Source organism: Cajanus cajan, chromosome 3 (assembly GCF_000230855.2).
Source record: "Cajanus cajan strain Asha chromosome 3, NIPB_CcT2T_4, whole genome shotgun sequence".
NCBI classification, from domain to species: domain Eukaryota; kingdom Viridiplantae; phylum Streptophyta; class Magnoliopsida; order Fabales; family Fabaceae; genus Cajanus; species Cajanus cajan.
This window is the reverse complement of record NC_138519.1, coordinates 4,521,874-4,538,110: the sequence shown is the minus strand read 5'-3', so window position 1 is coordinate 4,538,110 and position 16,237 is coordinate 4,521,874. Positions and strand designations below refer to the sequence as shown.

Here is a 16,237-nt window from a genome sequence, read left to right as displayed (position 1 = left end):
GTCAAGGTATTTTTCAATCGCTTCCATCCCATGCAATAATTCAATATACGTCGTGGTAGCATATAATTCGAGACTTGTTAGGTCGTGCAGTTTTGTGAACAATGAAAACATATACTCCACATCTTCATCATCCCTAAGACGACACGCTGTATATTTATATACACCATCGATACGGGTATCGGTAGTGAATATCTATGACAACTTTGTAATGAGAAAGATTAAGGTTATTATTAATAACCTGCTTAAGTTGCTGATAAGTCATCATGTTGCTTACTAGTAGGCTTTAACCTCGTTGCTAACAAATGTATCTCCATGCTCAGTGGAGACAATTTGTCCATCATAGTAAGTAGTGGCTGGAACAGTTAACGACTCCATTGATTGGATGTTTCTATCAGTTGCATTTTTTTAGCCTGTGTTTAGGGTTTATATAGAACTAAAGCAACCTAATGTGGACAAACGCAAAGTCATTGGATTCTTGACGCTCTGCACAAAGCATTGATTTTTCTGATGTTCTAGGACTAAGGCAATGACACTCTGCACAAAGCATTGATTTTTCTGACGCTCTAGGACAATGTAATTAATGACACTGCACAAAGTCATTGGATTCCTGATGTTCTGGGACAAAGCAATTGATGACACTCTACACAAAGTCATTAATTTTTCTGACGCTCTAGGACAAAGCAATTGGTGATACTGCACAAAGTCATTGGATTCCTGACACTCTAGGACAAAGCAATTGATGACACTCTGCACGAAGTTATTATTTAAATAATTAAAAAAAAATTGGTATATTAAAAAAAAAGTCACATTGTTTGTTTATATATAAAATATAAAATAAAAAGACAAAAGTGATGGAGGGGCATAGAAAAAGAAAGAGAAAGAGATATGTGTAGAAATTTTGGCATCAGCATCGCCATACAAACACTAACACAAGGTCATAGAAAAATTAAACCAATCCCACTCCACACTCACAATCCAATAAACATCATCCACTGTCCACTCATACTTCATCTCTCGCTCAAACTCTTCATTCTTCTTCTCATCAACCAACCATGGCAAACACCAATAACATCTTAACCCAACTCCACAATTGCACACCCAAAAAACCAAACACCCTATTCACCAACCTCTACCTCCTAACCTTCGCCACCTGCCTCTGCACCCTCTTCTACCTCCTCGGCCTATGGCACCGCTACCCCGCCGCCTCCGCCTCCGACTCCTCCACCCTCTGCTTCCCCCGCACCACCAACCACACCCAAACCGCCACGCCGTCATTCGCCCACCTCGACTTCGCCGCGCACCACCTCCTCCCGGACCCCCCGCCCACGGCCGCGCGTGGCCCGCACCTCCCGCCCTGCGCCGCCGAGTACTCCGAGTACACGCCGTGCGAGGACGAGAGGCGCTCGCTGAAGTTCCGCCGGAGCCGGCTGGCGTACCGGGAGAGGCACTGTCCGGCGGCGTCGGAGGTGCTCCGGTGCCGAATTCCGGCGCCGTACGGGTACCGGCAGCCGATGCGGTGGCCGGCGAGCCGCAACTCGGCGTGGTTCGCGAACGCGCCGCACAAGGAGCTGACGGTGGAGAAGAAGGGGCAGAACTGGGTGCGGGTGGAGGGGGAGCGGTTCACGTTCCCCGGCGGCGGAACCATGTTCCCACGTGGCGCCGATCAGTACATCAATGACATTGGAAAGCTTATTAATCTTAGAGACGGCTCCATTAGAACCGCCCTCGACACCGGTTGTGGGGTATGTTTAATTTTCAATGCTATTTCAATCATATATAAATAAATATTATAAATTGTAGAATATAATTTATTTATTTTTTTTTATATTCAAGAATATAAAAGCCTACTTAAAAAAATGGAGACCAAATTACTAAAAATGTATTTTTTTTAATAATAAGTATAGATACTATAATTTAAATGGGTACAAAATTTTGGGTTTATTTTGACGGTTTTGGCGACCGGGTTTTGATGAACCGGGTGGTTCATTTAGTGTTAACTCCGTAGAATATTGTTTGGCTTATCGTTTAAAATCCATTCAACAATTTTTACACATTTTAATATACTAAACGACGAAGAAACTCTTAAAAAACGTAATTTTTTGTGCGTCAATGGTATTGGTTGGGAAATTAGGACAAACATCGAGGATGGTCCTCACTTACTGAGAATTTTTAGTTGTGGTGTTTTTAATTCCTCTTTTCACGGTGATTTTTGGTAGTAACTATTTGACTTTTTTTATAAAAAAAAAAAATTCTTGACAGCAGGTGCTTTCAAGACGTTATTTTTTATTTGAAAACTTGCATTGGGAGTTGAAATGCTATATTTTTCAATAAAAACTTTTCATTTTTAATTTCTTAAAAACAGAACAAATAAGAATGTGGGTTTGCCGAGATTTTAAATCATGGTACTATTTGTTCCCTTGAATAGTATGTTTTCAGAGAATGAGTATTTATAGGAATATGTGTTTATTCTGGTGGTTGAGTTGGCTCTCTTCGACGAAATTTCCTATGGAGTAATTATGTGACATCGATTGTAGATTTGTTGTTAGTAAAAAATTGAGTTTCGTTGAGATCTTATTGGTACACTGTTTTTTTTTTTTTTTCCCTATGGAGCGTGCTGCTGGTCATAAATAATGTTAAGCTAGTACGCAGATCATTGAGGCTCCTTGAATTAAATTTAGGCGTGGCCTCCGACTGAACCAAATTTCCAAATCTATGCGTGTGTCAATTACGTAAAAAAATTGACTTTATCTCTTTCTTTTGTTTTGTTTGTTTGTTTTTTTTATAATAATTTTTCCCCTCTTAAAGAAAAAGGAGAAACAAAGAATAAGCAAAAAGGCTTGGTGAAAAATCATTTATTTTACCTTCAAAACGAAGTAAAGAATAATTATTGAAATATAATATCTGCTCTTTTGTCGTACTCGTTGGAAAGCAGGAAACTTTTTTTGATCAATGATTCATCTAGAGCTTGCAATATTAAATTACCAAACTTGTTTTTAGGTAACTTTATGGCAGTCATATTCTGCTTTGCTGTTTATGTCTTTACGTAGTTTGTTGAGGAATAGGTGAAAAGCACATTAAGAATTGACAGATTGCAACCTCAATCATGCCTCCCTTTTCCTCAATTACAAGTTACTTAATCAAGACTTGACCTCTTCCCTTTACTTAATGTAACTGGACCTGGTACATTGGTAATTCCATCCTTTTCCATTAGGGTCCTGATCTTGAGATATGTAGTCTTCGACTAACACACCCGAGAAAGAAAATGAGTGTGCATGCAAAAAATTACTCTAACATTTATTTGGCCTCGATCAAAATGATGCAATAAATGCTATACTAAATACGGTTTAAAAGTATGTTTTCATCTTAATGTGGATGGTGGGCCCAAACCATGAATCTTTCAAAATAAGCGATCTCATCATTCTTTCAGAATATGTACCTAAGCGGTCTTTGGCTGGATGTAATTATTGGAGAGTTTTGGGAATTCCCAAAAATAATATATGAAGCCAAAGATTATAGTAGATCTCAAGACTAGGAGCTTAATGGACAAAGATGAAATCACTAATCTACCCCGATATACATAACCTTAAAAATAATAATTGCAGTAGAATTTAGTTAAAATTGCTATTACCTTATTAATTATAGATTGTTATATAAAAAAATTATTGACTTTCATAATAGTTACTATTACAATCACTGGTATTATTAACATGACATGTATTCTTCTATTGAAAGATACTCAAAACAAGTACATTAGATGTTTTTAATTAGCACAAGTTCATTCTTCTTTGTGACATTTTTTATTTTGCATTTGACAAATTGCTATTTACCACTCAGGTTGCAAGCTTTGGAGCTTATCTTCTATCCCGTGACATTTTAACATTGTCATTTGCCCCAAGAGATACTCATATATCTCAGGTTCAATTTGCTCTTGAACGAGGTGTTCCTGCATTGATTGGAATTCTTGCCTCAATCAGGCTTCCTTACCCTTCAAGGGCATTTGACATGGCTCATTGCTCTCGTTGCCTCATTCCTTGGGGCCAGTATGGTACACCCTTTAGTCCATAACATCCTGTTTGAATAAACTTAATTGCAAGCACTCAGAATAAGTAAGTAAAATGAATTGAATTTCTCTATAAGTCAAAATCAACTTATCATCCACTAGTAAGTCGCTGGTTTGAATGGTATTAAACTTAAATTTCTTAAGTCAAGTCTTGAGTTCAACCCATTTTTATGGATGAAAAAAATGATTGGGAGAAGATAACATACTAAAGGTGATTAGCCAAGTTATCTCAATTTTTGAAAAAATTACATGGAAGAACTAACTCAAAATCAAAAGTTAAAGTGCATAAGTTGATTCTACCTACGACTTAAATAGCATAAATCATGTCACAATTTAAGGTGAAAATGCTTTGTTTGTGATCTTGGCAGATGGCGTATACTTGACTGAAGTTGATAGAGTGCTACGTCCAGGGGGGTATTGGATTCTATCAGGGCCTCCAATAAACTATCAGAAACACTGGAGGGGCTGGGAAAGGACTCGTGAGAGTCTCAAAGATGAACAGGATGGAATTGAGGATGTGGCAAAGAGTCTATGCTGGAAAAAGTTGGTTCAAAAGGATGACCTTGCAATATGGCAGAAGCCCACAAATCATTTACATTGCAAACTCAAGAGAAAGATCTTCAAGAGTGGTAGACCCTTCTGTGGTGAGGCACAGGATCCAGACACTGCATGGTAATATCACATTTTTTACTTTGATATTCAGCTCATGAATTAGTTGGTAGCAGTAATCGTTAGGTTGGTAATCATATATTATGATTTGAGAATAGTATGTTTTATTTTTAATTTTAATTATAAAAATTTAACCTTCTTTTCACATTGTTTGTTCTAAAAAATTTAGACAGACAGGATAATACATTCATGATTTATGTATGTGCATAATAATATAATATTGACTATTGATGTTTTCATCGATAACTGAAATTACTCACTTTATCTACTAAAATAAGTTATTTATTTAAAAATAGCCAAATCTATGTAGGGAGGATTTCTTAAACAGATAACGTTTTCTTCAACAAAACTTGTTTTGGGTCATTTCTGTTGGAGATTTTTGGGAATTGACTGAGCATTCACTCTTATTGTTGGCTCCTTTCCTTGTTCTATAAGGTTTTGGCTTTTGTGCATAGCTTTTGTAGTGGTTCTTGACAAAGTAAAAAGAAAATTATTCTTGCCGTCAAAGAGAGTTTCGCAATGATACCAAAACTAGCTGGGAGAAAAAGAGACTAGTCAGCACAATCTGCTCTGTCAGATGACAGCTTTAGTTAGTGAACCTATGTTTGGTACCTACTGTGGTCTACCTAGTCACATAAGCTTGTGGTGCATATTCCACCAGTTCCTTGTTTTTTACTGCATTAATGTAGGTTTCTTCATCTTGTCGAGCAGTTCAAAAGATGATAATATTTCTCTTTTTCCCCTTCAATTTTCTAGTTTATAAAAAGAAAATAGTCTATAAACTTACATTTTACACTGACATTTAATTATGTGATGTGTACGATAAGTTTGTCCATATTTATAGTAACTATCTTTCAAGTCACATAATTTCTGATTGATTAACGATATAAAACACTGAGAGCATGTATTAAAGTTAAACTATTTTTAAATGTACACTTTCCTTTACCTTGCTTGTTTCATCAAGCTTTTTTCATTTCAGGTACACTAAGCTGGATACATGCTTGACCCCACTACCTGAGGTAAATGATGTCAAAGAAGTTAGTGGTGGGAGATTGTCTAATTGGCCGCAGAGATTAACTTCAATTCCCCCAAGGATTAGAAGTGAAAGTTTGGAAGGAATAACTGCAGAGATGTTCACAGAAAATACCCAATTATGGAAAAAGAGAGTGGCATACTATAAGAGATTGGACCATCAACTAGCAGAGCGTGGGAGATATAGAAATCTGCTTGACATGAATTCTTACTTAGGAGGCTTTGCAGCTGCACTGGTTGATGATCCTGTGTGGGTCATGAACATTGTCCCTGTTGAGGCTGAGATCAACACCCTTGGTGTTGTATATGAACGTGGATTGATTGGAACCTATCAGAACTGGTATGCATTTCTTTCTTTTGTATGCATAATTAGATAATCAACATGTTCATAGTTGATAATTTAATACTTTTTATATGTTCACACACCTCTTTTAGATGAAGTGTCACAGTGTTAATCATAGTTTTGACATCGACACTTCTCTAAAATTCGTCCAATACATGTCAATACTGCTTGTTAGGTGTCTCATAAATATTTTTTTGCTAGAAAAGGGTTGAGTTAGATAATTTCATAATTTTTTTTAAAGACTGCAATGATTAAAAAAACGTGTTGGGAGACAATTCTTTTATATTTACTGTCGGGAAAAAAAAGTATTACGTGGCTTTCTTTAAAATATTGCTTAATTATTTTCTATATATGTGTGTGGAGGGTAATGGGGGTATCCAATGTTATATTTTGGACATTAAATCTTTCCAAACCACCGACAGCAGCGTTATAACAAAAGGAGTTTAAATCATGCCTGCTTATGTCCATTCATTTTCCATCAATTTTTGTCCTTTACGTTTGACAGAACACTGTTTCACAGATCCAATCATCCAATATAGTATTATTAAACTAAAATTTAAATTTGTTGTAGCACTTGCACATGGTAGTTAAAATTCATTATTCACCACTTTTGCTTCTCTCAGGTGTGAAGCCGTGTCCACTTACCCGCGATCTTATGACTTCATACATGGTGATTCAGTTTTTAGCCTCTACAAGAACAGGTAATAATACTAAGAATCAATTAGATTTAATGGCCAAATCTAATGAACCTAATCTTAGTTTAGCAAGATTCTAAATTTTATAAGTTTCAAGAATTAATCACATTTTTCTACAGTCTGTTTGAATATAAACTTAAAAAATACTATTTTTTCTACTGAAAAAAAACTATTTATTTGTGATAAAAAAAAACTGCAAAGTATTCTTCTAAACTAAGTTCCAAACAGGCTCCTAATCCATCCAATACTTAGACAATTTACCTAACTAATGGTATTATGGGAATAGTAATTAATTTCAAACTAATACTAACTAATCACAAACAAATGATGTGATGCCATTTTGGTTAGCTAACTAATTAATTTGAAGGACAACATCTGTTTTTCTTGTTCACTTTGAAAACTAAATAATACCTTCATCCTTAAACTCTAAATATCTTATCTCAATAGTGATTATAAGAGAAGATTTTGAAACCTTATTAATGTAACAAATTAATGTGTCACAGATGTGATATGGTGGATATTCTTCTAGAGATGGACCGGATTTTGAGGCCACAAGGTAGTGTCATATTGAGAGATGATGTGGATGTGTTGATGAAGGTGAAGAGCATTGCAGATGAAATGCAATGGGATGCAAGAATTACAGACCATGAAGAGGGACCTTATGAGAGACAAAAGATATTGGTAGCAGTCAAGGAGTATTGGACAGCACCAGCACCAGAGAGAAACCAACACAGCTAGCACTAGTTTCACATGTTTCTAGATTCTAATTTTCTTCTAATGTCAATTTTCTCAGGAATCAATTCTTTCAAACCCCCCATTTTTGTGAGTCGCGTGTAGGGTGAAAAAATCTTTACAAAATTATGGCCCATGGAAAGTTTGAGGCAGTCTGTTCAAATTTAAATATGAAGGGAAAACATGTAAATTGATAGGAACAGGATCTGGTATTTAGTAAATATACCTTGTGTGATGTTTCTCCAAGTTGTCTCCATATGGGTCATGTTACCATATGATGTGTCTATCTCCTTAAATAGAATGAACATTTAACATTTTTTTGTCCATCAAAATTACAATAATGACAATATAAGGGTTTGAACATTAAATCATATGCATTTTATATTGTGCATTTTTAACGGGTAAAATCATACTCGCGTTGTGCTTTTAGTATTAAAGATTGCTCATCGACCTTCAATGAAGTAGGTCTTACTAATAATGAGACTCTTTTTTTTTAGATGGATTGAATATGAAGGTAAAAAATATAAATTAATAGGAACAAGAAATTGTCTTTTGTAAATATACCTTCTATGATGTTTCTCCACGTCGTCTCCATATGGGTCAAGTTGCCATATGATATTTCTATCTCCTTAACTATAATGAACACTTGTCATTTTTTTAAATATTCTTTTATACATCATAATTACAATGACAATATTAGAGTTTAAACTTAAAACCATTTACATTTTACCGTGTACATTTTTAATTGGTAAAGTCATACTCATGCTGTGCTTTTAGTATTAAAGATTGCTCACTAATCTTTAATGAAGTAAGTCTTAATAACGATGAGATTCTTTTTGGAGTTAAATTGAACCTTAAAAAATTGAAATTGTTGATAAATAAAAAAAGCAATCTTTGCGATGAATGATATTTATTAAAGACAATGGAGGGCATCCTTTTGTCTATACAGATCTCATTACTTGTCGAGTATTATATTTTGAAACGAAAGATTTGGCTATTGGACAAACATACATGATCATTTGAAATGAAAGAATTCGCTCATTTAATTTCTACGTTCATCATTCATTAATTAGACCAATAAATAATTAGACTGAAAAAGAATTACTTATGTGATTTTTGTATGAGATTACTAGAATAAATCCCGAAGATCTATTTCTCTTTCATTTCTTAAATTTATTCAGTTGAAGCTAATAGTGTGTTTGGATGAGGAATTTTACAAATTCAAGGAATTTTAAATTCTTAGTATTTGAATTACTTTGATTTCAATTTCTATCATTCTTAAAATATTTTGTTTGGATGAGTCAATTCAAATTTCTTAAATTTTAAATTGTTAGGTTGAATATGATAATTTGATTTCACCATAATAAAATTGATTTTAAAAATATATTTATATGTTGAGATTTTAAAATTAAATTTTATAAAAATAAATATTAATCCATTTTTAAATATTTAAAAATTTTAAAAATTAATATTAGATAATATTTAATAATTTTAAAAATATTTTTGAATATTCAATAATTAAAAGAATGAAGAGATAAGATAAAATATATAGGTGAAATAAGAAAACAAATATGAGGAATTTCAAATTCTCCCATTTTTGGAAAAATTTGAAATTCTACTATTTGAAGGAATTTCACAAATACTTGAATTTCAAATTCTTTGTAAATTCCTCATCCAAACAAAGTATTTTTCCTCAAGGAATTTAAAATTCTTCAAATAAATGAATTACCCTATATAAATTCCCCATCCAAACACATTAGACCATCGCAATTCGCAACCACTTACAAAACAAACAGAGCGAATGGCTCGTGATTTTTTGCCCTTACACATTGAAGTGATTTACACTTCAGCAATGTTAAGAGTATATGCCCACCTTGATCCAACAATTTTTTTTAATGTTTGATTACTTAGGTTCCCTTATTGAAAAGCTATTTAGTGAGTTATTAAATATCATAATGTCCTAACATATTGGTTTTATTTGTCCATGCCATAAAATATCTTAACATATTGGCTTCTGTTCCATCTATCAACCGGAAAATTTCTGCAAATTTAGGCCATTACTCCAATTTGAAATTCAATACTTTCATCGCTTTAACATGTTAACCCAATTGAACTAAATTGTAACTTGGAATATGCAATAATGTCAAATGTGCAGTGTCGATGACTTGGGTGGGCGTGTTGTGATTTGTGAGGGTGTTATAACTTATTGGCCACATAACAAGAATCATTGACAGGAAAATGAGGCAACTATAGGGTCTTTCCGTGTAACTTTTTTCTTATGACAGACACTCAAATCAATTAGTCACATGTTTTAAATAACTACCTTTTTAATATTACTTATTGAGCCTTGCACATGCAAGGAAAAGAGTACAACTTTTTAATAAGTTTTAAGACAAAAATTCACACCATATAGTTAAAAGTCTATTAATGAATGATGAACGTAGAAATTAAATGAGCTCCAACATATGATAATGTACGTTTGTCAATAGCCAATTTTTTTCATTTCAAAAGATAATACTCAACAAGTAATAAAGAGATCTATATAGAATAAAAATGCCCTCCATTATCTTTGATGAATATCATCCATCCTAAAGATTACTTTTTTTTTTTTATTATCATTATTTATCAACAATTTCAACTTTGAGGTTCAATCCAATCCCAAAAAAACAGTCTCACCGTTGCTAAGGTTTACTTCATTAAAGGTTGATGAACAATCTTTAATATTAAAAGCACAACGCGGATACAACTTTACCTGTTAAAAATGTACAAGGTAGAATGTAAATGATTTTAGGCTTGAACTTTAATGTTGTCATTATAATTACGATGGATAAAAAAAAATATTAAAAAAATAACAAATGTTCATTCTAGTTAATGAGATAGAAATATCATATGACAACATGGTCCATATTGAGACAACTTGGAGAAACATCATAGAAGGTACATTTACAAAAGGCAAGTTCTTGTTCCTATCAATTTATATCTTTTACCTTCATATTGAATCCATCTCCAGAAAAAGAGTCTCATCATTACTAAGACCTACTTCAGTGAAGGTTGATGAGCAATCTTTAATACTAAAAGCACAACGTGGGTATGACCTTACCTGTTAAAAATATTGAAGCAGTGACAGTGGAACATTTCAATCATATAGAGATCATATGCTGGCTAAAGATAATTAAGGATCAAGAAAATTGTCCCAATACTAAAAAAATCAGGTATTTGATATTACATACTTAAACGCAAGGTTTAAAAAGAAACTAAGTGCCTTCATCTTTGCCTGTGTTAGTTTTCATAAAAAGCATATGAAAGTCACTAAATTAATTTATGATATGATTGTAGAATGCATTTAATGGATCACGTAAATAGACAGCAGTGTGAAAAATATGAAAACCAATATATTCTGATATGACCATGCCACATAAACATGTTTAAAATATTTTCAACTAACAATTTAAATGCATTCCTGAGTATTAATAAGACAAACTGGGAACCAGCACATAACTCATGGACATGCGTGCGGAAAAAATTGTCATTGAGATTCATCTTTAAGTTGTTTTGAAGATTCTATCAAGCATGAAGTTTGAAAACCTTAAAGAAAAAAGTATGGAAATAAAATCATTGACAGAAACTAAACAATATCTTTAGTTACACCATTGACAGAACTCATGCTATAGTAAAATAACAGATAGATTCAATAAAGAGATTAAGCAGATCAAGAGACACTCACAAGTCTATATGTCCCAGGCTTCTCCCCATGAAATCTAACAGTGTCTATGAAATCAAAAAGATGCTACAAGGTAACATAATGACAATTTGTTAGCCAAGTATGCCAACTTTCACAGTAAAGTAAAAATGGACAATGTTACTCCTCTAAGTGTTTATCTGGTGTTTCAAGCACCTATTGCATAAGTATGCATTCTTCAGGAAACAAGGAAAGATAGAAAAAACTTGTTTGATTTTTTAAAGGAAATGACTATAATTGAAGTGAGAAATTATTTTTAAATGTAAATGCTGAACATAATGGACATCTGGCAAGAGAAGATTGGGGGAAGAGAATCAGAGAATCATAAGTGTAATTCTGAAAGACATCAGAAAGGGGAGGGTATCTAAGCATTTTTGGTAGTTGAGGTGGCGTTGGCTTGGGAAGTGTAGAATATTCGTATGGTGTTTCGTCACTATTTTCTTGAGACATTCTGGTTTTTCTTTCCTATTGTTTGTTTGGTTGGGTTTGTATTCTCTACTTTATCAAATATTTCTTTATGCTGTTAACTCCATTCCTTTAAGCTGAAAATTATCCAGAATTCAGTTGTCATCATATTCTAACACCAATTTTACCTCAAGTTTGTCAGTTTTGAGAAAGCGACATTTAAGACGACAACCATCTGGCATTCGAACAACAATAGTAATTGTTTCATTACATAAAGGTGATTCCTTGGAAAGCCTAACTTCTTTCTTGTCAAGCATTTTCCCCATTTCCTGCAATCATGAGGCACACAAAATTCAGTACAAGAATTTAAATTGTCATACAGCAATAAGAGTCATGCACCCACACAATGGCACGAAAGGCAAAGATTGTCATACAGCAAAAATAGAATTTGAATTGTCTCACACTCTTTAACATAAGTCTCAGTTACACATCACATGTCTAATGCATGTCCGAGTTTGAAAGGCAACCTTTTATGAAGCGTGTAATATCTTCATAGCAAACACCACAAATGCAAAAGACAAACAGAATCAATAATCAATACAATAAAGCTTTTAAGAACCAATATCAAGGAGATCAACTCTCTTAATATGACCATTTGCTTATCTCTGCAAAGAAGTCAAACATGTTCAATTCCAAAAAAGAGGCAAAAAAAAAAAAATTATATAATAGTTTTGCATTTATGTCCAATCAAAATTAATTGAGAACTTAGCTATAGCAACAACCAAACATTAATTGAAAAAAACATTGATGTCATAGGCCGTCCCCAAGGATGCTATAGCAGCATAGCTGCTCTACCAAAGATTACGTATGCAATAAAAATACAAAAAATAAATGTTCAAAAACAAAAATTAGACATATGCACCATGAATAATCAAATTCAAAAGTCATAATTTAAACACAATAATATCTGTTCAAGGCATAATCAAGTCAATAACCAAAGCAAAATTGAAGCAAGGAAGTGGGAACACAATTGGAAATGGAAAAACATTGGCTGGGAACTTGCAGAAACCGAGAAAATAGAAAATAAAAATCTTTATCATCTAACAAAGAACAATTAACTATGCATAAAAAATATAAAATAATGCACTGGCCCATCAAGGTATCTAAATATAAAAAGAAAGAAATATGCGAAACAGATGGGCAAGAGCATTGTGAAGAAGAAGCTGCGCAAAACAGCGTCGATGAAGCAATGACCTGAAAACAGAGACTCATCTTGCCAAAACAAGGACAAGATTGACTGGAAAATGTGTTGCCAAAATAAACAAGATGAGACACGACAAAAAGAGGGAAAAAATGGTTCTTTTACCCCTAGATAGAAATTGCAGCCACAATTTACAGCAAATTTTGGTTGTGATGGCTGTTCCGTCAAAATGTGACAGAATGCAATGTGCATCTCGTGGAGGCAACATATGGGTATAATGCATGAATTTCCACTATTGAAAATTAAGATTGAATTTCGTAAAAGCTTGTAGTTTATCAATATAAAAGTTGGAGGTCATCTACATTTACAAAAAAACAACATATTTATGTATCTTAAATTACAAGTATCTATTTTCCCAGTATATTGGAGATGAAAAAATAAGACCTCTATACCCGTCTAATTAACCCAACCACCTCAGGAAGGCCTAAATAGCTATTTATGGAATGATTCAAAATAGAGTATTTGATCTTGGGAACTCTAATGCACAAACAGTTGTACAAAAGTAAACCTGATAAAGTGGTTAATTGAGTTCATCCATGTTTCATAAGTCGGCACAATGAAACAAACCTTAATTATGTGCTACCTATCTCTGTCCAAAACCATTTGATTAACCCAAAATTATTTTAGCAACCTTCCTAACTTTCTTCGACATCTCATCCCAAATGAGGTTAGCACTACCTTACAATTATTAATTACCTTCCTCCAATAATCTAATTGCACTGGTTCTCCAAAAAAACTACCTTCTTAATTGCTTGCATTCAAATGAATGATGAGCAAATTATTTCATGTTTGAAATTTTCTAGTTATGTTAAGTTGGAGGAACATATTTACTGAAGAAAAAAAAGACAATTTATTTTTTCATAAACTTCGTAAGGAGCATGGGCCCTTGACTCCTCAATATGGGTCCACCCAATTCTTGCATACAATTCTTCTTTAATATCTATGCGTCTTGTATCTGATATGAAAAATATATTTAGGCTTACAAAATACGCACCTCTAATTGGCTTCTCCTGCTGTTGGTTTTCTTTTCCTTGTCTAACAGATCATGAGCTCCTTGCCCTTCCTTCTCCTCTAATACTAGATGCTCATGGATTGCTTTCTCTTTCTCTGCCGTCTAAATTCAACACAACAGAAATCAGAAAGATTGGAAATGGGGAAATTAAATTGTACAAATAATTTGAATATTCAAAACCTCTAACGACAACGAAATTGCATGAGTCAAATCATCATCTTCTTGTTGAAAATGACTTTGAGGAAGCCCACCATCAGATGAATCCTGAAATAATGTATTATTGAAAAAGGGACCTTTGGAAAGCACATAGAAACTGAAGTAAGCTAAAAACAGTATGGTAAGCTTCATGATGAGCATACAATCATACATCAAGAACACCAACTTGCTCCCTTGAAGAACCCCCTCTCCCCTCCATTTTTGAGGCCTCTATCGCTGCTTGAAGCATTGCTTCCTCTAGTTCAGCATCAGGAACATGTGCAGTGTTCAATCTTGATTGATAATGTGGCTCCCATGCACTATTGATCCCTGCAGGACCTTCCCTCGCCTCTAACGGATGGGAAGCAAGAGATGGTGGGCCACTCCTAAATGCAGCAGCACCGATCTCATCACATAAACCTCTATGTTCTCGCCTATAATTTGCATCAAGTAACAGTGAAGGTCGGAAGGTTCTAGCAGCATTCACAAAAGTCGAAATTCCAATGTTTTGATTACTTGGAGCAGCAGTAGGACCAAGATTTTGCCCTTGACCTGATAATCTAGTCACAAGAATCATAAAATTCAATTTAGTAATATCAAAGAAAACTCTTCTTTAGTAATATCTTTAAAGATTTCAATTTTCATTAAGATGAAAGAAAATAAAGAAACTCAATGATCCAAATTGCAATACATATGTCCGTCTCGTTGAAGAAAATGAGCATCAATAGCATCATTGAGATTGCCTCGATGTTCCTGCAGAGCAGTTAAACAAAAAAGTCATAATTTAATATTATCTTTTTAAACAAAATAGTGCAAGATTTGTTTCTTTGATGTTTCTTGTTTATATGAAGATGAAATAAAACTAAAAGGTAACTACATTTAATGTGATAACGTAACATTAATCAAGATTTGCAGAAAATGAAAGGAAAAGAAAAAAAGAAAGAGTAAAGAAGTGAACCTCTAATTTCTGGACCGCTACGGACTCAGGCGCTCCGGTGATTAGCATGAATTCTGCGACGGCGTTGGGCGTAGGCATAGTGGTTGGATCTCTTTCCAAGATTTGCAGAGAATAAAGTGTATAGTGTAATGTCGTTATGGTATTTCGCGCCACCTTTTTATACAAAGAAAAATGTTTTAAAATTTGAATCTTTAATTAATTTTCCTTTAAAATAGAAAAGATTTCACAAAAAAGTCAAACTAACTTCAATTAATTCAAACGTAATTTTGTTTTCAAGATACTTGATATATTTTAGGATAAATTTTATTTTTATCTTTTATCTTTAGATTTGTTTTAATCTTTTATTTTAAGAATATTTTAAAATAATGATTCTTTTTAATTTTAAGACATAATTTTGAATTATTTTTTATCAATTCAAAATTTAAAATTTGTTTAATTAGATTCGTATGAAAATAGTTAAATATAACTACAGTTCAAATAAAAAAAATTACAGAAATGGTAAAATTGTATAAAAATAACTTCAAAATATAATTATAAATTATAAATTTATATTTTTTATAGATGTTTATGAGATATATTTTTCACCTAAATGCAAAAATATTATTATCAACAAGGACACATAATTAACTGTCCATGTCTTTTTTTCTTCTTCTTCTTTTTCTTTTATCTAAATACTATGGCAATTAATCTCTTTTTAGAAACGAGAAAATAAGAACAAGGCCATGTTTAATTTAATTTAGATTTATCACTATTTTAACAAATTAAAATCAAAGAGTTGTGTTGCAGCAAAAAGTCATCGTAATTTTCGTATTTAATTTGAATAAATAGTACCCCCATCCAATCTTAAATATAAGAAAAAAATTTGTTTCATGAAAAGTGAGAAAATTGTTTGATCTATGAATATAGTATATACAATGTCTCAAACTTAACAACTAATGATTAATGAGATTGAAAATCTATTTTAATATTAATTAAATTTAGGAGGGATTCTAATTCATAGCACTTTTCATATGTTCTCAGATTTTGACGTTAATAGATAGAATCTTGTATTTTTGACTTAAAAGTATCATAGTCTTTTTTCTTCTACTTAATTCTTTGTGATAATAAATCTTAACCCTTGTATTGTGATATATAAT

At 33.0% G+C, this 16,237-nt stretch overlaps 2 protein-coding genes across 5 annotated transcripts; one reads left to right on the top strand and one right to left on the bottom strand.

The window, feature by feature from the left end:
- The first annotated feature begins 889 nt into the window (after positions 1-889).
- On the top strand, positions 890-7,845 carry LOC109803431 (putative methyltransferase PMT15). The gene is made up of 6 exons (XM_083070241.1): positions 890-1,742; positions 3,835-4,045; positions 4,429-4,732; positions 5,709-6,101; positions 6,728-6,805; positions 7,303-7,845. Exons 1-6 carry the CDS (start codon positions 1,053-1,055, stop codon positions 7,535-7,537), a joined length of 1,911 nt encoding a protein of 636 aa, XP_082926367.1. The 5' UTR covers positions 890-1,052; the 3' UTR covers positions 7,538-7,845.
- Positions 7,846-9,899: 2,054 nt separating this feature from the next.
- On the bottom strand, positions 9,900-15,263 carry LOC109802467 (plant UBX domain-containing protein 9). 4 transcript variants are annotated; one of them, XM_083070242.1, is made up of 9 exons: positions 15,102-15,252; positions 14,835-14,896; positions 14,316-14,703; positions 14,129-14,212; positions 13,931-14,050; positions 11,864-12,004; positions 11,256-11,318; positions 10,519-10,631; positions 9,900-10,283 (listed from the first exon to the last, which is right to left on the bottom strand). In XM_083070242.1, the coding sequence occupies exons 1-8, from the start codon at positions 15,177-15,179 to the stop codon at positions 10,521-10,523; spliced, it is 1,047 nt and encodes a 348-aa protein (XP_082926368.1). In that variant the 5' UTR covers positions 15,180-15,252; the 3' UTR covers positions 9,900-10,283; positions 10,519-10,520. The 4 variants fall into 4 exon arrangements, with proteins under 4 accessions (XP_082926368.1, XP_020219443.3, XP_082926369.1 ...); XM_020363854.3 differs by lacking the exon at positions 9,900-10,283 and having other exon boundaries at positions 10,372-10,631; positions 15,102-15,244; XM_083070244.1 differs by lacking the exons at positions 9,900-10,283; positions 10,519-10,631 and adding an exon at positions 10,653-11,116 and having other exon boundaries at positions 15,102-15,254.
- Between the last annotated feature and the right edge of the window lie 974 nt (positions 15,264-16,237).